This window comes from Eptatretus burgeri, chromosome 7, assembly GCF_056783735.1.
Source record: "Eptatretus burgeri isolate ZD-2024b chromosome 7, Ebu_testis_v1, whole genome shotgun sequence".
NCBI lineage: Eukaryota > Metazoa > Chordata > Myxini > Myxiniformes > Myxinidae > Eptatretus > Eptatretus burgeri.
Genome location: NC_140967.1, coordinates 104,628,703 through 104,651,638, shown reverse-complemented (window position 1 = coordinate 104,651,638; position 22,936 = coordinate 104,628,703). Strand labels below are relative to the sequence as shown.

At 45.6% G+C, this 22,936-nt stretch overlaps 1 protein-coding gene across 2 annotated transcripts in view; it reads left to right on the top strand.

Moving 5' to 3' along the window:
- The window catches only part of LOC147023994 (maestro heat-like repeat-containing protein family member 1), a 74,791-nt gene that overhangs the window by 29,111 nt on the left and 22,744 nt on the right, over positions 1-22,936 (top strand). For both annotated transcript variants that reach the window (XM_085890113.1, XM_085890114.1), the window contains exons 22-30: positions 3,077-3,199; positions 3,745-3,821; positions 3,985-4,114; positions 4,338-4,424; positions 4,648-4,749; positions 9,012-9,147; positions 16,790-16,917; positions 17,713-17,865; positions 21,654-21,889. In XM_085890113.1, the coding sequence (XP_085746239.1) occupies positions 3,077-3,199; positions 3,745-3,821; positions 3,985-4,114; positions 4,338-4,424; positions 4,648-4,749; positions 9,012-9,147; positions 16,790-16,917; positions 17,713-17,865; positions 21,654-21,889 (1,172 nt within the window). The remainder of the gene's footprint in view (positions 1-3,076; positions 3,200-3,744; positions 3,822-3,984; positions 4,115-4,337; positions 4,425-4,647; positions 4,750-9,011; positions 9,148-16,789; positions 16,918-17,712; positions 17,866-21,653; positions 21,890-22,936) is intronic.

The following is a 22,936-nucleotide window of genomic DNA, read 5'->3' as shown; positions in this document are numbered from 1 at the left end:
GCGCGGCGACATCGCACAGTTATATAATTGCCTATTCTGTCCTTTGTCTTCTGTGACACTTATTGTTGGGTGTGATGTGGGTGAATTGTGGGCCGGGTTAAAGCGGAAGAGTGACATTTTTTGTGCTGAATCGTTTTCTGTGTGGAGCAGGAAGTGATAATCTTCCTGTTCCGTTAGTTGTTGACGCGCAGCGTTGTAACTCTCGTTCTTCATTGTTTTTCACCAGAAGTGTTTTTACAGCGCGGCGACATCGCGCTGTTTTATAATTGGCTATTCTGTCCTGTGTCTTCTGTCACACTTATGGCCGCGTACGTCCCTTTGATCTGAGGGCTGTAAATAGAAATTTGTCCAACGTCACAACTCTTCCCATCTGTATGCTAATTCACCGTGTCTACATTTAAATTTTATAACTGCAAAATTGTTTCATCATTCCTAACCTAGACTTTTACTGCCCCAGCCACGTGATGTCGAAGTATTCGCTTGTTGTTGTTATTGTTACGGCTTCAAGCCAACTGGCTGGAAAGCCCTATTGTTTTCGTTAGTATTGTTACAAATTCTCGCCCGCCGGCGTGTGAACGACCGCTTTTAACCGAATCGCGACCGCTTCGCCCACCGAACGTGCAATTCAGTCGCGACTTTCCGGAACAACGCCAAAAACCAGTCACGGGTGTGCTCCAAGCACACCACGACCTTGTCCGCACTCTACCCGCGCTACAGGGTCCGATCGCCAAATAATCGATTTACCTAATTATTCGCGTGGGTAGATTACCGAGAGATTGTACCTCGGCGAGGCCTGCTTGGACACGAGCCGCTTAAGCAGCTCGCTCCGTTTTGGGATAACCGAGCGGGGTATTATCGCGAGGCCTCGCTGGACCCGATTCTATTATCGGCTATTAAAAAGCCCGCTATTATTCCGAAATGCAATACGGCAGTTCAATGGAGGGAAAATGACTCGACGAACAGGTCAACATTCAAACAAGCGCATTTATTCACACATGTATGCAGTCAGGTATCCATGCAGGCACGTATACAAGCATGCACATATGCAATTATACAGCCAACAAAAACAATGCAAAGGAACTACGACCGTTTATCTATTAGGTACAGTTACTTATACAATTCTACTTGACGGACTTGGCGCCACAACTTTCGTACAAAGAAAAGCAAGGAGAAACCCCCTCAAAGACGAGGGGGTAGACTGGACCTCTCGGGGTCTTTGTCATGGAGCTTTGAGGACTGAAGGAGCTCCAAGAGGCCGTGCTGGTTGGCGAGCTCTCTCCGGCTCTCTCCACGTCCCAAACACGAACACGCAACTCCGCGCAGCACAGCAGGCTTGGCCGTGCTCCACGTTCGCGTCTCCTTCGCTCTCCTCAGCTTCTCCACCAACTGCAGGCTCCAGGCTCCAGGCGCTCCGAACCCCGACAGACACTCCACCGACTCACTCGCGACCCTCTCCTCAGCCCGCACTTTATACCCACGGCGCGTCGCTCCTCCCCTCGGAGCGCGCGGAGGCCCTTTCCGCCCAAAATCAGGCCCTCCTTTACCTCAACTTTGACTCCTCGCCCGATTCACCCCTCCCCCGTCCCGTCACGCGGGAAAGCAAGAAAAAGGGGGGAGGGGAAATCCTAGCGCTATCGGAACTTCTCTCCTCGGCGCTGTGGTTCTGCCCGCAATCCGCGGGGGCAACGGGTTTTCCTACCGTTGCCTGTTTCCTTTCCCCACGAGCATCCATGGCAGAGACGTTATTTGATGTGGAGAGATTTGTGGTGTGGTTGTGGAAGTAGTGGTGTGGTCGTTGAAATGCGGATGTGGAGAAGGTGGTGAGGCGCTGTTGTGGAGATGGTTGATGCTGGCGTTTGTGGTGGTCGTGAGGGTGGTGTGGTTGGGCGGTTGATGAGAAGGTGGTGGTGGTTGACGTTGTGGTTGGTCCAAAATAACGATAGTAAAAGAAAAACGGCTAACTGAAGATTCACAACCCTGTTACAAGAATAATTCTCATGAGACGTCACAATGGTGGGGAAATATATCTGAACACAAACTTATCGGCATAACTGATCGAAGGACCTATATGGTGCTCTGCGAATTTCCACAGCCGTAACGGTATTATTATAGTTATTCTACTGACCGATTTTTGTGGCGGATCTGGAGGGAAAACGGTTGGAAGAAATTCAATGAAACTTAACACCATAATAACTCTCCACCTGAAGTTTATACTATGAAAACTTTGATGACGTAGGTCACGTGGTATGGCGGCCATATTGGATTTTCTCCAAAACCTAAAAACATCTCCAGAACGGATAACCCGACAGCCTCAAACTTTGGCACACATTTGCGATGTTCCATGGGAATGTTGAGTTGTTAATTTGGTCAAAATGGTTCCATAGTTTATATGATTAAAATGATGCTGATTAGCCTCATTAAATATGCAAAATATGCAAATGAGAGTTGAAAAAATTTAATGACACATTTTGATAGGCCATAAACAGCAGACTCCAAATATGTGTATACTATGTCTGTATTTGACCCCAGTGAGGCACCAGAGGCCCCCAAAGTTTAAAATCACCCATTTTTGACATGTAAAATGAAAACTAAAGAAGATAGAGCTATTGTGCCTGCACATTCTGGAAGATCTTTTAACGTCCTACAAGTTCGCAATGTACATTAATCAGCAAATGTGTAGTTATTGGACTTTTTTTCGGGACTTGAAAATTTGTCCAGCCTCGATTTGTCCAATTTGAAATTTCTTTATCATGTATTGCTATCGGCTTTACAATCCTTCATTGATATAACATGAGGGACACCGTAGCTCGACCCCATTGCAGACTCTAACTTTCTAACTTGGATAACCTCTCGTTGATGATAGGAAAACTTGGATAACCCATATCACGTGACAGGGTGATAGTGTTAAAATTTGTTAAAACGGATGCATGCCTTGAAGCCCGGGATCACTGGTTTACCAGTTTTAATTTATTTTTATTTTTGGAAATGCATAATAATATAGTTTACCTTATCCTCTCAACTTCTCATCTTGTAATCTTCCTTGCCACTGTGTTTTTCATTCCTCTCTGATGTACAGGAGGCAGGCGTACGTTTGAGCTTCGCTCGTACCGTTTCCCTTGTGGCTCGAGCTGTTCATCCCAGCCACATGTGTGTGCACCTTCCCTTCGGTCGCAAGAAGGAGCTTCTGCGACAGCTGCAGGTTCGAGTTTCGTAGTACCACAGAAATGTTTTGACTTGATGGGTCTTCTATGTAATGATCAGTGATCGTTTCACTGGTTTTCTTGTGTTGTTTTTTTTTTTGTACCCAAAGTCGAGGCTCATGGAAGAGCGAGAACACGGAACGGAGCAGAACACAACCGAACAAGAAGTGAGGGAGAACATTAACCTGTAGGGAAGAATGAGATTCAACAAACTGAGGAAGTTGGTTTTGGGAATGGTAGGGGTGGGGGGGGGCATGGGAAGTTGGGGGCATGGGCGCTCTGACTTGGGACACAAGCAGAGTTTGGAAATTGCGGGGAAATTAGTTCATCGTTTGTTCATTGCGAGTTTGTTCAATGAAGAGGTTTTCCGTTTTTTTGTAAGGAAATTGCCTGCTTGAACAACATCCGATTCCACAACAGAAAAAAAAAAAATCCCAAATGTGTGGTATCTGCAAGTTCATGGTTCGGCTTGTTGGTAAAATGTTTTTAATTCATTCAATGCTCTCGTATTGTGCAGTTCTTCCGACATGTTCGTTCTTCTTAGGAAGCGATCAAGACTGAACCCACAACGGGTCCCTCGTACGTCCGAGCCTGCATGCTGACAGCCTGTGCGGACCTTTTGTATCCTTTGTTGTTAAAATATGTAATCCCACCTCCATCTCTTCCCCTGCATGTAAATACCTACTTTGTTTACGTTAATGATGGTATCATTAAATGAGAAATTTGTTCCTTTCACAGTTGTACGCTGAAGGGTTGCGTCACCTTAAACATGCGGTCATTTCAGGAAGTTAGAACCGGTCCTTTCCACTTCAGAGTCTGCAGAGCTTCTGAAAACTGCTGTCAATGGGGTCATCCTTCTGCCAGTCCCCAGGAGAGCATCCGAGGTTGATGGAAGTGAGGAAGAGCCAACCGAGGTAATGTTACGTAAACGGTATTTCTCTTTTCCTACAAATATATGTTGTTTATCCAGTTTACAATTTACTTTTGCTTAATTGGGGAATCTTTTTTTTGGACCCTATAACATTCTGAGTTGACCATGTGGTCAATTCTGGGGTGAGGGAATGAATTTGAGGAATGTAGATGTCATGGTGTCCATGCTTTGAGCTCTTTGTTCATTGCCGGACTGATTTTCTGCAGGCTGTCACTCTGGCCTCTCTGAACCAGCTTCTCACCGAGATGTTGCATAGGGATCTAACATCAGAGGTTCTTCACATCATGCTGCAGGTCGGTTCAGTCCCACTGTACTTCTGCCGGCCGTACTCTTAACACTTACTGCAATGGTCCACCAAAATGGACACCCACAAATTCAACGCCGCTCGAGGAGATGGATGTCTTGCATCTTACCGCATATGCCGCGCTACCCTGTACAATGTGTTCCACAGCTGGAGCATGCACGTTGGGTCCAGTGTTGTTGAGTTTTCTCTCTCTGTGTGTGTGCTCTACACAGTCACTGGAGCCATTTCTGAATTCTCAAGAACACGAGAGAGTACGGGCTTCAGCTGTTGTTTTGGCATTGCTGCAGTTCTACCTTAAAACACTTCATGTAACGGTATGTGCCCTGTATACATAACTACTACTCTTATTTTGGCAAATATGCTACCTTACATTTCCTAAGCCCTTTTATTATTCTTCATTCAATATTACATTTATCTGGAGTTTTTTTTTTCTTCTTTGTGAATCGAAGGTGAGTTTATGTTTTGGCAGGGTCCTATGTCTATTGGTTACATTTGGTAGGATTAGAGTTTAGGTTTGTCTGGTGTTGGCTTAATGGTTAGGGTGGTGGGCTTGTGATCCTCGGATCCTGAGTTCAAATCCCACTCGGCTGTTGAATTAATACCAGGTGGGGTTAACTCGGCCTGTCATCCTTCCGAGGTCAGCAAAATGAGTGCCAACTTGCTGGTATCCTGTGTCGGTGTGGTGACCCATCCAGGATTGTGCCCAATGGCCAAGGAGACTGCTGAGGTATCACCAACGCTCTGCACAGAGTATAGCCCAATGGATGGATGGAGGTCAGGTGTAGTTGGTACAGTTGGCTCTACATATGTTGTGGGTGGAGGCTAGCTGTATTTTGCCCACCTGGTTACGCACAGTCAGGCTCGTGGCAGGCTGGAGTTACCCCACGCATGCGAAGCGAACAGTTACCCCGTGCATGCGGACGGACGGACCTGGACCAATTGGTCCAGGTCCGTCCGGTCATCTCTTCATCTTTCTTATCAGTTTATGATCAAGGAACAACTTATTGCAATTGAATGTTATATTTTGAATCGGAAGATAAATGCGGTAAGGGAAGAGTATTGATTATGGGGGATTTTAACTTGCCAGGGATAGATTGGGTCCAGGAACAGGGAAAGGGCAGAGCGGATGAGGATTTCCTCGTTTTAGTTCAGGATTGCTTTTTCACCCAGTTTGTAGATAATCCCACGAGGGGGAGTGCAGTGTTAGACCTCCTTTTAAGTAACGATCCCAATATGGTGGAGGAGGTGGAGGTTGGGGAGCATTTAGGATCAAGTAACCATAACATTGTGTGTGCAAAGATTCTGTAAATGGTTAGAGTTCAGGATAGTAGGGCAAGGCTATTAGATTTCAGGTTTCAGGAAGGCAAACCTTGAGGGTATGAGGAGAGAGTTGGGTGATGTAGATTTGGAGACACCAACAACAAGACAATCGGCATCAGAGAAATGAGAAACCTTCAAGGAGCAAATGTGTAGAGTGCAGAGTAAGTACATTCCAATAAGGTGAAAAACGAGAAACAGAAAGAGGCCAGGGTGGTTGAGCAGTGAGATGAGGAATGCTATTAAGGAGAACAAGAAGGTATTTATGAGGTGTAAAATAACAGGACTGGAATTGGTGACATCAATCTATCGGAATAAGCAGAGGCAAGTTTAGAAAATAACTCAGCAAGCCAAAAGAGAGTATGAGAAGGACATGGCTAAGAATATTAAACCTTACTCGAACTGCCACTTTATAACTGCTGGCAGTGATGACCGGATACCCAGACGTTCACCTTTGATACAACATGAGACTTGAGAGATGATGGTTCCGAAGTTTTGCCTTTAATCAGTGGTTCCACTCAACGATCAGTGGTTCCAGAGAAAACATTATTTAATGTTGATTACAAATACCGCCCTGCTTCGACAGAACGTGGGACTGATGAGTTACGAACCGAGTAACACGAAGTGTTCAATCTATTTACTGCGTATGCAGTTAGCCATTTTTCCTGGGGACATTGTCGGAATCGATTGAATTGGCGTTTAAATTACCTGAACACGAAGCAAGAAATGTGCGGGAAATATCACCGTGGGTCCACAGGGTAAACCGGAACTCCCCCGAGTAATTATACCCCCCCCTACCCCCAATACACCCCTCTACTACGTGGCATTGATGAGTTATGGACGCAGTAACACGCCACATTTAATGTATTTATTACATAAAAGAGAGTATGAGAAGGACACGGCTAAAGATATTAAACATAATAACAAGGCTTTCTTTAAGTATATCAGGGGAAAAGAACAGGTTCGGACCAGTGTGGGCCCATTGAAGAATAGCACTGGGAGAGTGGTTCGTGATGAAGATGAGATATAGCAGGCTTATTAAACAGGTATTTTTCTTCAACTTTTACACAAGAACAGTCAGGATAATTGCCAATAGCTGAGAGTATCTATCGAGGAGGTGAGGAAGGGCTTTTACAGAAGATCCAGGTTGGAGTGGAGGAAGTAAAGGAACAGCGAGGTAATCTAAGAGAAGATGAGGCTCCGGGTGCAGACAATATACCCCTGAGAGTATTGAGAGAGGGAGCTGAGCAGGTAAGCGAGATGTTAATGGATATTTTCAATAGTTCCCTGGAGTCAGGACAGGTACCGGAGGATTGGAGAGTAGCAAATGTAACACCATGATTTAAGAAAGGATCCAGAGAAGAATTGGGAAACTATAGACATGTTGGTTTGACTTCAGTTGTGGGGAAGATGTTGGAGATATTAATTAGGGTCCAGATGTGGAACCATTTAAATAAATACAAACGAATTAAAGGTAGTTTCTGTTTAACAAATCTTTTAGAGTTCTATGAAGTAGTGTCCGATTGGGCGGATGAGGGAAAGGCAGTGGATATAGGATATGTATAAAGATTACAGGATGCAAGGGGTAATTTTGGAGCGTGTTACACAGGAGAAGGATCTGGGGGTGGTAATAGATGCGGGAGGTAAGCAGGCAGCTATAGGGAGAGTAAATAGGGTTTTAGGTTGTATTTGGAGGGGGATCAATTATAATTCAAAAGAGGTGGTGTTAACATTGTACAGGAATTTAGTGAGGGCCACATCTCGAATATTGTGTGCAGTTTTGGTCACCACAGTTCCGGAAGGACATGGATGCCATAGCGAGGGTTCAGTGCTACTGGATTGATTCTGGGCCGAGCTGGACTCAGCTATGAGCGGCTGAAGGAGACAGGGCTTTATACACAAGAAAAGAGATGGTTACGAGGAGATATGAGAGAGATGTTTAAGTTGATGAAAGGTAGAGATAAAATAAGTACGGATGAATTATTCGACAGAGTAGACAGTGACAGAACCAGGGGCCATAGCCTGAGAGAAAAGAAGAGCAGAGTTAAGACATCAATGATTTGGATAATGATAAGGCGGGGGACTTTTACTCAGAGAGTAGTTGATTCACGGAGTGGTCTTCCTGGAATGGCAGTGGCAGCAGAAACAGGAGATAAGTTTAAATTAGAATTAGATAGGTACCTGGAAATTATGGAGATAGAGGGGTATGGGGATGTTGATAAGACTTTTCGGTCGTTTGAGCATTGATGGATGATTTGTGTGCATGTGTACTGAGTGCTATTGGTGGGGTTTTATCAAGGGGTGTTGTGTGTTTTTCACCAAGCCCCCTTCCCCTGGGGGGGAATACAAAAACTACAAAAACCTAAAATAAATAAATTTTAAAAAAAGAAAGAAATATATATATATATATATATATATATATATATATATATATATATATATATATATATATATATATATATATATATATATATATATATATATATATATATATATATATATATATATATTTGCATTTTCTTCTTTGTATCTTGTGTTGATAAATTAGTATGGCGTTCGTGCAGGCATGATGGGCTGAATGGCCTCCACCTGTGTCCGTTTTCCTTGTATTTCCTTGTAACTTCCAAGACAAGTTTGCTGTTTTACTGTACTTGGACTTTGAATTGATCCCGATCCTGATTACGGATGCGCAGAGAGGAGTGAGTAATATTTTTACTTTACCTGCCTGGCACTCAAAAATCGAAAATCATTCCAAACGGGAAACATTATTTTTAATGATGTTATAAAGGACACAAGCAACAGGCATGAAGAACTAATGTAATGTGTTGGAAAGGGTGTTGTAATAGACACTGGGTAAAATGCGGTAAAACCCAGAATTAATTAATTAATTCGCCTTTAAACCTCTTTTAACCTTTATTTAAATCGAATTATACACTTGAACGCCAGAACACAAATCGCCTTCATAATTATACTTCCAAGAACCTTCCAGTTTTGTATTACTTGGGACATGTTAAATAGATTGGTGTTTAAGACTGATTCATAGCATTAAATTTTTTTTCAACTATCTTTAACATCATTATTTAATTAAAACTGAAGTATATACTTGAACACTGCATGAGTTATCGTGTTCTATGAACTCTCTGGTTAGTCGATGTGCTCGTTACATGACGGGGGAAGAGGCTCGGTATCATTGGTAGATGTGTCCTGCTCCCAGGCCCGGCTATTTGGGACACTTTTGAGTGATTTTTCTCGTACACAGACCATGCTGCCTTTCAGCCAATTTGGACACTTGGCAGGAATGCTTGTCCCACATGTTGCTGACCCTTTGGCCGATGTCAGTAACAACATGCTGGAGAGCTTCTCCTGTCTCCTGAAGATACAGCTCAAGTATGAAGGTAATAATGATTGTTACAAATTTGCATTTGTCTTGAACTTGAGTGTGAACTCTTTGTCTCTCATTGATTTAACAGCAAGTAAAAAGGACTAAAAGATCAATATCTACTTATACCGGTATACAAGTGATCTACCCCTGCTGCCCCCCATCCCCAAAACCTCCGTACATCTTATTTTTCTCTTGAATATTGCACATCTGGACAACTGTGTCTGTTTACTCACTCACACTTCGAATGTAACAAGCTGTGAAATCGACAGCTAACTAGAATGGCACTCTGTAGGGCGGATGCCTCCGCAAGGCGAAACAGTTTACGTTTTTGTATCCACTCCCTTCGTGTGCAGTGAATGGCTGCTGGTTAGGGGCGTGGCGATGCCGCTGATGCAGTGCCCCTATTAACAGTATTCTGGTGCTCATTTCGCCAACCTCGGAAGGCTGAGTCAACCCCCTGGTGTTAATTCATCGGCCAACGGGGCTCGAGCTCAGGACCCTAGGATCCCAGGCCACCACCCTAACCGCTAAGCCAACGCCAGGCTTTGTATCCATCGATAGGCTGGATCTGGATACGGATCTTCACCAAAAAGTAATCACCCAGCCTGTCTACCAATTTTCTTCCGAATCTGCCCATAAAGTTTTGAGATATCGTGCTCGGACAAACAAACAGGGATGGGATGAAAACAGGCAAACAGGGATGAAAACATAACCTCGATCTACCTTCGGTGGTGGAGGTGAATAGCTTCAAAAATTACTTCCCCGTGTTTTCCTGTTGTCTTTACTTGCCAATGTTGTCGCACTACGAGGATTGTGCGGTTTGTCTTTGATTGTTTAGCAGATTCATTAACCACTTTGGTTTCTACCGTATGCTTTTGTCTCATTCCCTTGACCAACGCATCAATTAGAAATGTATGCTGTATCGTTGGATATCATGGGCTATCGCATGCCTATCTGATATTCTAATAAAGCAATGCGAACAAAAGAGCCGTGGGGAATGGTCTCCTTACCTTGTATTACGCTGTTTATCCATTTGAACTTGAGTGGCCGGTTTACTAGTCGCTATTCAAACCTCCATATACCCGAGCGGCCGGTTTACTGGTCGCGATTCAAACCTCCATATACTCGAGCGGCCGGTTTGCTGGTCGCTGTTCAAACCTCCATATTGTTGCGGGCAGGTGTCGGCAACGAGCGTGACAGCGAGATGGAGCCATAGTCGACTCCGCCGATCACCCGGAATTTAGATCGTACTTCTTCGGAAAACTCCGAAAAGTACGGGTCCCTTATCAGCCCGTGAAGCGTCAATATTTCTACCACGTGGTGCAGGGTTATTTGCCAATTTTCAAAATACCTCGACATCCACGTGGCGATTTACCGAGTCTCCACACCCTCGATGGCACCCGTACGGAACGAGCCGCTAGCGTACTCGAACCATGTGTGACCCGAGTGGATGGTCACCGAGATCCGTTGGTCCAAAGGTTCCCTTACGGCGGCACAACAGGCTTGCTAATTTTCCAACATGTAGCATGCTAAGCCAATGGAAGAAAGGACACAAACGAGCTGATACATTTCACAAATGGGGATATTTATTAACAATAAGGAAATGAGGGAGCACGTAAGGGCAGAGGTATCCGAATATTGATAGGCACGTAAGTACAGCAAGGCACTTAACAATTCATTACTTAGCAGACTGGTGACACACACACACACACACACACACACACACACACACACACACACACACACACACACACACACACACACACACACACACACACACACACACACACACACACACACACACACACACACACACACACATACACACACATATACACACACATATACATACACATATACACACACATATACACACACACACATATACACACACATATACACACACATATACACACACATATACACACACATATACACACACATATACACACATATATACACACATACACACACACCAGACCCAAAGTGGTCTTTATTAAGGCCTCCAGCTCGGATGGAGATGCGAACTGAAGACCAGACAGAACCTGCTTCGGACCTGTCCACCTCATGTGGTCTTCGAGCTGATTCGAACCGGGCACCAGTGAGGGCAAGCTCAATCCAGACACCGGTGAGCCGCGATCAGTCTCCCGAGCTCCGACGGATCCTCTCGCGCTCCAGAACACGCACTGGTGAAGACGAGGCGCCGATCCTTCGCAAACCCGCCCGAGTAGACTTAGCCAAACAACCACCAACTCCAACTACCAACCGCCAACTAAGAACCAAGAACCAGAAGCAACTTCTGTCTCTCCGTTCCCTTTTTATCCCTCTCGGGCACGGATCGCTTCCGGCGTGGCTCGTTCGCTGTTGGTGGGGGCTGTTGCATTCCATTTGTTGGAGCGCAGCCAAGAGATTTGATTCGTGTCCATATTAGGGAATGGAATTCGGTTCGCTCATCGTTGGGTGGGACACGACGCATTCCATTTCTTGGAGCGCAGCCAAGCGAATCGATTCATGTCCATATTAGGGAATGGAATTCAGTTCGCGAATGCATTCTGAACACACCCGCACACAGAGAATGCCGGGAGCAGAGGGTTTTCGTTGGTGTTGTAGTTTTCGTTGGTGGTGTCAAATTAAAGAAAACCCTGACTATCAAAGGAACTCACAGTGCATTTACATTTATTCACCCATTAGACCAGGGAAAGGGGAGCTATCTATCCACATTCACTTATCAAAATAACTGAGCTGTAGGACCTGAATGTTGTGTGCTCATGGCTTCCAAATTCGCAACAATATACCCGAGTGGCTGGTTTACTGGTCGCTATTCAAACCTCCATATACCCGGGCTGGTTTACTGGTCGCTATTCAAACCTCCATATACCCTAGCGGCCGGTTTACTGGTCGCTATTCAAACCTCCATATACCCAAGTGGCCGGTTTACTGGTCGCTATTCAAACCTCCATATACCCGAGTGGCTGGTTTACTGGTCGCTATTCAAACCTCCATATACCCGGGCTGGTTTACTGGTTGCTATTCAAACCTCCATATACCCTAGCGGCCGGTTTACTGGTCGCTATTCAAACCTCCATATACCCAAGTGGCCGGTTTACTGGTCGCTATTCAAACCTCCATATACCCGAGTGGCTGGTTTACTGGCCGCTATTCAAACCTCCATATATCCAAGTGGCCGGTTTACTGGCCGCTATTCAAACCTCCATATACCCAAGTGGCTGGTTTACTGGTCGCTATTCAAACCTCCATATACCCAAGCGGCTGATTTACTGGTCGCAATTCAAACCTCCATATACCCAAGTGGCCGGTTGACTGGTCGCAATTCAAACCTCCATATACCCAAGTGGCCGGTTGACTGCTCGCTATTCAAACCTCCATATACCCAAGTGGCCGGTTGACTGGTCGCTATTCAAACCTCCATATACCCAAGCGGCTGATTTACTGGTCGCAATTCAAACCTCCATATACCCAAGTGGCCGGTTGACTGGTCGCAATTCAAACCTCCATATACTCAAGTGGCCGGTTGACTGGTCGCAATTCAAACCTCCATATACCCAAGTGGCCGGTTCACTGGTCGCAATTCAAACCTCCATATACCCAAGTGGCCGGTTTACTGGTCGCTATTCAAACCTCCATATACCCAAGCGGCTGATTTACTGGTCGCAATTCAAACCTCCATATACCCAAGTGGCCGGTTGACTGGTCGCAATTCAAACCTCCATATACCCAAGTGGCCGGTTGACTGGTCGCAATTCAAACCTCCATATACCCAAGTGGCCGGTTGACTGGTCGCAATTCAAACCTCCATATACCCAAGTGGCCGGTTGACTGGTCGCAATTCAAACCTCCATATACCCAAGTGGCCGGTTGACTGGTCGCTATTCAAACCTCCATATAACCAAGCGGCTGATTTACTGGTCGCAATTCAAACCTCCATATACCCAAGTGGCCGGTTGACTGGTCGCAATTCAAACCTCCATATACCCAAGTGGCCGGTTGACTGGTCGCTATTCAAACCTCCATATACCCAAGCGGCTGATTTACTGGTCGCAATTCAAACCTCCATATACCCTAGCGGCCGGTTTACTGGTCGCTATTCAAACCTCCATATACCCGAGTGGCCGGTTTACTGGTCGCTATTCAAACCTCCATATACCCTAGCGGCCGGTTTACTGGTCGCAATTCAAACCTCCATATACCCGAGTGGCCGGTTGACTGGTCGCAATTCAAACCTCCATATACCCGTGGCCGGTTGACTGGTCGCAATTCAAACCTCCATATACCCAAGTGGCCGGTTGACTGGTCGCAATTCAAACCTCCATCTACCCAAGTGGCCGGTTGACTGGTCGCAATTCAAACCTCCATATACCCAAGTGGCCGGTTGACTGGTCGCAATTCAAACCTCCATATACCCAAGTGGCCGGTTGACTGGTCGCAATTCAAACCTCCATATACCCAAGTGGCCGGTTGACTGGTCGCTATTCAAACCTCCATATAACCAAGCGGCTGATTTACTGGTCGCAATTCAAACCTCCATATACCCAAGTGGCCGGTTGACTGGTCGCAATTCAAACCTCCATATACCCAAGTGGCCGGTTGACTGGTCGCTATTCAAACCTCCATATAACCAAGCGGCTGATTTACTGGTCGCAATTCAAACCTCCATATACCCAAGTGGCCGGTTGACTGGTCGCAATTCAAACCTCCATATACCCGTGGCCGGTTGACTGGTCGCTATTCAAACCTCCATATAACCAAGCGGCTGATTTACTGGTTGCTATTCAAACCTCCATATACCCAAGTGGCCGGTTGACTGGTCGCAATTCAAACCTCCATATACCCAAGTGGCCGGTTTACTGGTCGCAATTCAAACCTCCATATACCCAAGTGGCCGGTTTACTGGTCGCTAGTCAAACCTCCATAAACCCAAGTGGCCGGTTGACTGGTCGCAATTCAAACCTCCATATACCCAAGTGGCCGGTTGACTGGTCGCAATTCAAACCTCCATATACCCAAGTGGCCGGTTGACTGGTCGCAATTCAAACCTCCATATACCCAAGTGGCCGGTTGACTGGTCGCTATTCAAACCTCCATATACCCAAGTGGCCGGTTTACTGGTCGCTATTCAAACCTCCATATACCCAAGCGGCTGATTTACTGGTCGCAATTCAAACCTCCATATACCCAAGTGGCCGGTTGACTGGTCGCAATTCAAACCTCCATATACCCAAGTGGCCGGTTGACTGGTCGCAATTCAAACCTCCATATACCCAAGTGGCCGGTTGACGCTTCGCAATTCAAACCTCCATATACCCAAGTGGCCGGTTGACTGGTCGCTATTCAAACCTCCATATAACCAAGCGGCTGATTTACTGGTCGCAATTCAAACCTCCATATACCCAAGTGGCCGGTTGACTGGTCGCAATTCAAACCTCCATATACCCAAGTGGCCGGTTGACTGGTCGCTATTCAAACCTCCATATAACCAAGCGGCTGATTTACTGGTTGCTATTCAAACCTCCATATACCCAAGTGGCCGGTTGACTGGTCGCAATTCAAACCTCCATATACCCAAGTGGCCGGTTGACTGGTCGCTATTCAAACCTCCATATAACCAAGCGGCTGATTTACTGGTTGCTATTCAAACCTCCATATACCCAAGCGGCTGATTTACTGGTCGCAATTCAAACCTCCATATACCCAAGTGGCCGGTTGACTGGTCGCAATTCAAACCTCCATATACCCAAGTGGCCGGTTGACTGGTCGCTATTCAAACCTCCATATACCCAAGCGGCTGATTTACTGGTCGCAATTCAAACCTCCATATACCCTAGCGGCCGGTTTACTGGTCGCTATTCAAACCTCCATATACCCGAGTGGCCGGTTTACTGGTCGCTATTCAAACCTCCATATACCCGGGCTGGTTTACTGGTCGCTATTCAAACCTCCATATACCCTAGCGGCCGGTTTACTGGTCGCTATTCAAACCTCCATATACCCAAGTGGCCGGTTTACTGGTCGCTATTCAAACCTCCATATACCCGAGTGGCTGGTTTACTGGCCGCTATTCAAACCTCCATATATCCAAGTGGCCGGTTTACTGGCCGCTATTCAAACCTCCATATACCCAAGTGGCCGGTTTACTGGTCGCTATTCAAACCTCCATATACCCAAGTGGCCGGTTTACTGGTCGCTATTCAAACCTCCATATACCCAAGTGGCCGGTTTACTGGTCGCAATTCAAACCTCCATATCTCCAAGTGGCCGGTTTACTGGCCGCTATTCAAACCTCCATATACCCAAGTGGCCGGTTTACTGGTCGCTATTCAAACCTCCATATAACCAAGCGGCTGATTTACTGGTCGCAATTCAAACCTCCATATACCCAAGTGGCCGGTTGACTGGTCGCAATTCAAACCTCCATATACCCAAGTGGCCGGTTGACTGGTCGCAATTCAAACCTCCATATACCCAAGTGGCCGGTTGACTGGTCGCAATTCAAACCTCCATATACCCAAGTGGCCGGTTGACTGGTCGCTATTCAAACCTCCATATAACCAAGCGGCTGATTTACTGGTCGCAATTCAAACCTCCATATACCCAAGTGGCCGGTTGACTGGTCGCAATTCAAACCTCCATATACCCAAGTGGCCGGTTGACTGGTCGCTATTCAAACCTCCATATAACCAAGCGGCTGATTTACTGGTCGCAATTCAAACCTCCATATACCCAAGTGGCCGGTTGACTGGTCGCAATTCAAACCTCCATATACCCGTGGCCGGTTGACTGGTCGCTATTCAAACCTCCATATAACCAAGCGGCTGATTTACTGGTTGCTATTCAAACCTCCATATACCCAAGTGGCCGGTTGACTGGTCGCAATTCAAACCTCCATATACCCAAGTGGCCGGTTTACTGGTCGCAATTCAAACCTCCATATACCCAAGTGGCCGGTTGACTGGTCGCAATTCAAACCTCCATATACCCAAGTGGCCGGTTGACTGGTCGCAATTCAAACCTCCATATACCCAAGTGGCCGGTTGACTGGTCGCAATTCAAACCTCCATATACCCAAGTGGCCGGTTGACTGGTCGCAATTCAAACCTCCATATACCCAAGTGGCCGGTTGACTGGTCGCTATTCAAACCTCCATATAACCAAGCGGCTGATTTACTGGTCGCAATTCAAACCTCCATATACCCAAGTGGCCGGTTGACTGGTCGCTATTCAAACCTCCATATAACCAAGCGGCTGATTTACTGGTTGCTATTCAAACCTCCATATACCCAAGTGGCCGGTTGACTGGTCGCAATTCAAACCTCCATATACCCAAGTGGCCGGTTGACTGGTCGCTATTCAAACCTCCATATACCCAAGTGGCCGGTTTACTGGTCGCTAGTCAAACCTCCATATCCCCGAGCGGCCAGATTTTTCTCCTGGGAGCCCAGGTTAGGGAAGCTGAAAGTCCAAGGAGCTCAGGGTTCAAAGGGTTAACAAAACTATCCAACTTTTCTTTCCTTTTCCTTTTCTTTCTAACCCATTTTTTTTCAATAGTTTAATCCTAAAAACGTGATTTCTGAACAAGAATTTTTTTGTTGTTGTGATGTGGGAATATCATCATCATCTGTACAATATATCTGCTGCAGGTTTTTCAAATGATTTCCATGATGAGATGGTGGAGGACCTGCTGAAACTGACCTCCAAAGGTAATCTCGATGTTCCTCAAGATGATCAGGAGGCACAGCAGTTGCAGTTGACCCTCACCATTTTTAAGGTACAATGTCGGGACTTTGTCATGGATAGTTTGTCTTGATGTCCTTTGTGATCATTCACAAGTGTCTGTTGCATCGCATTTTTATTTTTAAAGACGACGTCTAAGGCTCTTAATGCAGCTGCCAATTACACACACATGCACATACTGATGAGACAAACTCTTAACACGGCCACTGAGCTTGGGGAAAGTGCCGTCACTTCCTGGGGTTCTCTGGGTACCAGCAACGTCACAACAATGGCACCGCTTTTCTCACCGCCTCAGGAGGAATTTCTTCCTCCCCATGGGTGCCAACCTATGGGGATTGGCCGTGCTCTTATCCTTTTAAATGGATGAATGCCACCAAGCAAGGAAGCAGCACGTACCATTTTTAAGTCTTTCGTACGACTCGGACAGGGGTTTGAACCGCCTACCTCCTAGACTCGGAGCGGACGCTCCAACCATTCTAAATTTAAGATGAGCAAGCACTCAAAGACGAGCAGTGAAATAGTTTGACATGACTGGAGTAGAGAAGATGATAGTGGAATGTAGACGCCACAAAACGACGTTCAGACGCATTAGATCTGCAAGAATAAAAAAAAAAAATTGACTGAAAGGACAATCCGAGGAGCAGGTAAGGGATGTAAAACATTTTATTTTCTCTCAAGTCCTTTGAGGAATGTGAGAGAGGCACCCTGGGTAAAAACCACCAAACAGGAACACTGTCTTGTTTTGTGGGGTATTTTGGAGATTAAATGGTGAGGTGTAAGTGCTTTGTAGTGTATCTCTTCATGATGGTCTCCTTGCCATGTGTAACAGCTTTTGGGTAAGCGGCTACCGCAAGATCAGCTTCCGGTGCTGATGCAGACGCTGCTGTCCAAGATGACAGAGACGCTGCCCACCTGTGCTGCTGCTGCTTCCCGCATCCTCTCTGGCCTGATCGAGTTGCGGGGCGCCTTGCTGTTGGACCAGGTACAAAAGCAGAGCCGTGTCTGTTCCTTTTGTCCGAGCTGATTTAGCCCCGACGAAGTCCCATGTCATTTGTCATATTGCATTAGGCTTTCGATATATTTCGGTTCCGAACTTTGCTCCGAGTTTGGAATGCTTGTGGGTAATTGCATGATGATGGATGTCCGAATTACAACGACCTTTGAACCTTTTGAAACTGCCACTCTCAATTTCTGATGAAACGATTCACAAGATGGATGCACGGCCGAGTATTCATAGATATGATGTCTGGAGAATCGGGATGCCCTCTGGAGGATTATTGGTCTTTGTGGGGTGCTACCAAAACTGATCGATCTGATGTCTGAACATCAAGAACCAGACTATCTCTGCGACAGAGAGTGCTGTGAGATGTAGTGATACCATCTCTGACTTTGTCAGGGGTGTGTACTGACCCCCACACTTTTCAGTGCTTGTATGGACTGGATTCTGGAGAGGATTTCGGAGAGATTAAGCTGCGTTGCATCATTTGGAAATGTCAAGATCTCTGACCTTGATTTCACAGATGATGCAGTCATCTTTGCAGAGACTCGAGATATCCTTTTGGGGGCCCTCGAGGTGCTGAATGAGGAGTCGGAGCCGCTGCGATTACGGGTTTCCTGGGTCAAACCTTAGATCCATGCTTTCATTGACATCTTGGATGCTGCTATCTTGTCTGTGCCTGTTTGTGGTGAGGATGTTGATGTCATTGAGAGACTCGCTTACCTTGGTCGTGATATTCATGTCTCTGTTGGCTGTGAGACAGAGGTCAACAGATGTCTGTGTCGGGCCTGGGGGGAGTCATGGATTCACTGTATCATGGGGTGTGGCACTGTCGGTACCTGTGCAGGAGTGCAAAAGTCTGAGTCTTCAGGTCCTTGGTGCTTCCAGTCTTGCTCTACGAATGAGACTTGGACTCTGACCAGGGATCTGAGATGAAGACTTCATTCCTTTGGTACCAGATCTCTTCTGAGAATCCTTGGCTCTCGCTGGTCGGACTTTGTGTCCAATGAGCTGTTGCCGAGAGAGACTCAAATGAGATTTGTTTCCTGCATAGTCCGTGAGCGTCACCTGCGGCTGTATGCACATGTGGCTCGTTTTTCGGACGCTGATCCTGCTCACCAGATTCTTTCAGTGAGGGAGCATCGTGAGTGGAGGAGGCCGATGGGCCAACCACATGTCTCGTGCTTGCAGCAGGTTGATCGGCATCTCGAGGAGATGGGGATGGTTCAGGCATCTGCCTAGGGGATGACCAGTCGGAGGCCTCTGGAGTACCGGCGGAAAGTGGTCCCAGCGACGCGCTGCTTTGGCGCATGCTCCCATACCTGACCTGATGTCTGGAGCCTTGTCATTTCAACTATGATGAAATGGGGTTTGGATATTGTTGTTTATGGAGGTATGAATTGAATCGACCACAACGTTGATTGAGGTATGCTCTGCTATGCTAACCGCCATGGGCAGCAAGGAAAAATTTGAGCTTTCAGGCACTTGCTCTGACGAAGGGTTCACACCCGAAATGTCAGCTACTTGTTTCCCATGGCAGTTGATGTAGCTCGATCATTCTTCCATTGATTTTGCCCAGTGTTCTACCTATCCACCGACGTAGATTGACACGTCCCATGTACAAAATGCGCTCCGTCATCGAAATACCCTTAAGCTTTAAAATTGGGTATTCAGATTGAACTTTGGATCCAATTTCACTCTGTGATAAATCTTATATAATTTGGATTAAGTCGTGCGGATTTTCATCGGATTACAACGCTCTATAAAGGACAATCCTTGGCAGCGAACCTTGTGGCCCACACAGCTCTATCTATGGTCCGATTCCGTTAAAGTAAACTTCATTTATTTTTTCAATTTTTTTCAGCCTCCAGTGATGAAGTCGCTGTTGGCATTGTTTTTTTCGGATTGTCCGTCCATCCGTACGTATGTACGTCCAGGCAAATTTTCTCCGTTTTCTCTGCAACTGCTTCTCTGATTGACACAAAATTTTCACCATAGATGCGACTGACTACTCATGTAGAATTTTTTTAATGATTATGACATCATAGGTCACGTAGGGTGGGCAGCCCTGTTGCAAAAATGGAAAAACTTTGGACTTCTGTATCTCCTAAACAGCACCATGGAAAAAATTAAAACTTGGCATCTGTCAACTACTCTGCATCGGGAATAAGAGTGATTTGACTCTGGCATCATCGGTGAAGTGGTATCCTCGTCAAAATTCGACATTTAAAACACTGCAATCCATCCATCCATCCATCCATCCAATGGGACCATACCCTGTGCAGAGCGTCGTTGCTGCCGAAGGAGTCTCCTGGGCTATTGGGCAAAATCCTGGACGCGTCGCCACTCCGACGCAGGATACTCGAATGGCTCAGTCATTCCAGGAAGCTGGTATTCATTTTGCCGACCTCGGAAGGATGACAGGCTGAGTCAACCCCACCTGGTATTCATTTGACGGCCGAGTGAGATTTGAACTCACGACCCTAGGATACCAAGCCCACCGCCCTAACCATGAAGCCAACACCAGGCATTCACTGCATTCGATCAGGATGAAAATTTGTGAGGTTCATCTCGGGATAGACTGGTTGACACCAAAAAATTTTTTACGACATCATCAGTCATGTGGTTTGGCAGCCATATTGTTTAAAAAAAATCATCTTCTCCAGAACTGCTTCAAAGATCAAAGTAAAACTGCATATGAATTATCAACTAGCCATGTTGAATAAAGTTTGATAATTATATATATATGACATTATAGGTCACATGGTATGGCAGCCATCTTGGAATTGCCCTAAAACCTTCAAAAATCTTCTTCTCAAGAATGGCTGGACAGATCGAGGGGAAACTTAAACACACCTATTACCATGCCTTGGGGATACTAAGGTGACAAAAAAATTGATGCCATGTGGTTTGGCGGCCATATTGGATTGAATAAAATATTATTTTTTTTTCTTTCTTCTGGAACTGCTTATCTGATCGAAGCGAAATTTACCAAGTATCATCGAACAATATACCTGCATACTGTTTGGAAATGATGATGTCATAGGTCACGTGGTGTGGCAGCCACATTGGATAGTAAAACGAACCTTATCCGATCAAAATGAAACTTCACACACGTGATATACCAAACTGTGGATAGAGTCCATTTCTTTAAAGCCATAGGTCACGTGGTTCAGCAACCATGTTGTTTTCAAAAATCTTCTCCATAAAGGCTGAACAGATCGAGGTAAAACATTACAGGTATGTGATTGCTTATACCTGAGGAACAAAAAGTTATCCACCTATGATGTCATAGGTCACATGTTTTTACAGCTGTGATTTTGTTTTTTTTTTTTGAGGAATAAACATTTTAAAATCTTCTCCAGAACAGCCAGACAGATTGAGGGGAACTTCACTTGTATGCTCCCCAAGCCTTGGGTATACCAAGGTGTTTACGAATAATAATTAATAGGTCACATTGGCTGGCAGCCATATTGGTTTGAACGAGTTCTTTAAAAAACAATCTTTCTCTTGAATCGCTTCATCAATCGATGTGAAACGTCACAGTTATGATCGAGTAGACATGTGGAATATACTGTATGTTTTAAATTTCAACCTGATCGGACGCATGGTCTGGCAGCCATAATTATTTAATATTTTAAATCTGGGATCAGGGATTGAAATCAAACTTGGTAAAAGTATGTATAATAATGTAATAATGTGTGCGGAGGAATACTGGCGATGTCATGACGTTGAAGATTGCCATTCTAGTTCTCTGTGTTTTTCATATTCAGGTGCCATCACTTCTGGTGTCGGTGCACAAGGCCTTGGTTATTTTGGGAGGGCTCGGGAGATCACGTGGGACCGAGGAGGTTAACGGCCCATCCACGGATCCTGCACCACAAGGATCTGACACCTCGGGGGTCGGAGCGGTGACGCGAGGAGCGCTGGACGTCGTTTGCCAACTCGCTCGTCACCACCTGCGGCCTTTCTTGCTCGCTTTGCTCGTCGTGCCGCTGCCCTTTGACGAGTGAGTACAGCAAACCGGATGCGGCGGGGTTACGCCACCGTCTCAACCAATCGACACAAAATAGATTCAAAATATGGAGAAAGACCACTTTTTTTTTTTGCATCATTTTGCAAAAAACTTAGTTATTATTAATATGAGAAACAAATTTGGTCACTCACTTACAAACCTTGACCGACGTGATCGATGTATGCACGTATGTCACACCTGCTTCGTGTTGTGCGAAAATCGTAATAAATAGATCAAAAGGGTTTTGCGGTTCATACACCTTTACTTTCTAAGCTACTAACTGTTGAAAGGATAAAAACATCACAGCAATCAAAAAGTTTTTCGTCTGGCCATGCAGTAAAACTCAGCCCAGGAGTTGTTTCTCTCGCAGTTAACAGCTTGTGACATGAGTGTCCGTGACGTCATTGGAATGGAAATATAAATTGTTTTTTTGCTTCTGAAAGTCAGACCCATGGAACCCCTCCCCCTGCCCTGCCCCCATGCTCTTATCATAAGGAATTTTACTATTTATATTTATTTATTTATTTCCAAACAGAAGGTGGCTGAACGCAGTGCTCACAAATGGAATTGCTCACAAGTTCCCAACCATTCACTATCGTTTCAGACCAACATGTTCTCTTCGACGCGTGTTCTGGTGCAGTGGTGCACGGGGATGTAATTACTGTACATCATAAAGCCCGAGCGTCCGTGTATATTTGCTTATCGATCTATTGTTAAATCCCCAATGGCATGCTTGCTCAAAGCTTTCCGCCCTCGCTTGCTGAACTTTTGAACAAACGTCACGCCGATGAATCCACAAAGGCTCGAGTACCCACAAACTCTTCCCAAGTTTGCCTTTTATTACATTATCGCTGTCAATGGTAACTTTCATCGATTTGGCAGACATGGCACGTGGCCGCTCTTACTGCTTCACAAAGTTGTTTCTTCATAAGATGAGTCCTTCCCATGAAAGGCAATTGTGCTTGTGATGTTTCCTGCTCTTCATTCCACATCAAAACAAACGCAAAGTCTATCTTTTTCTGCTTTTATTATTATTATTAT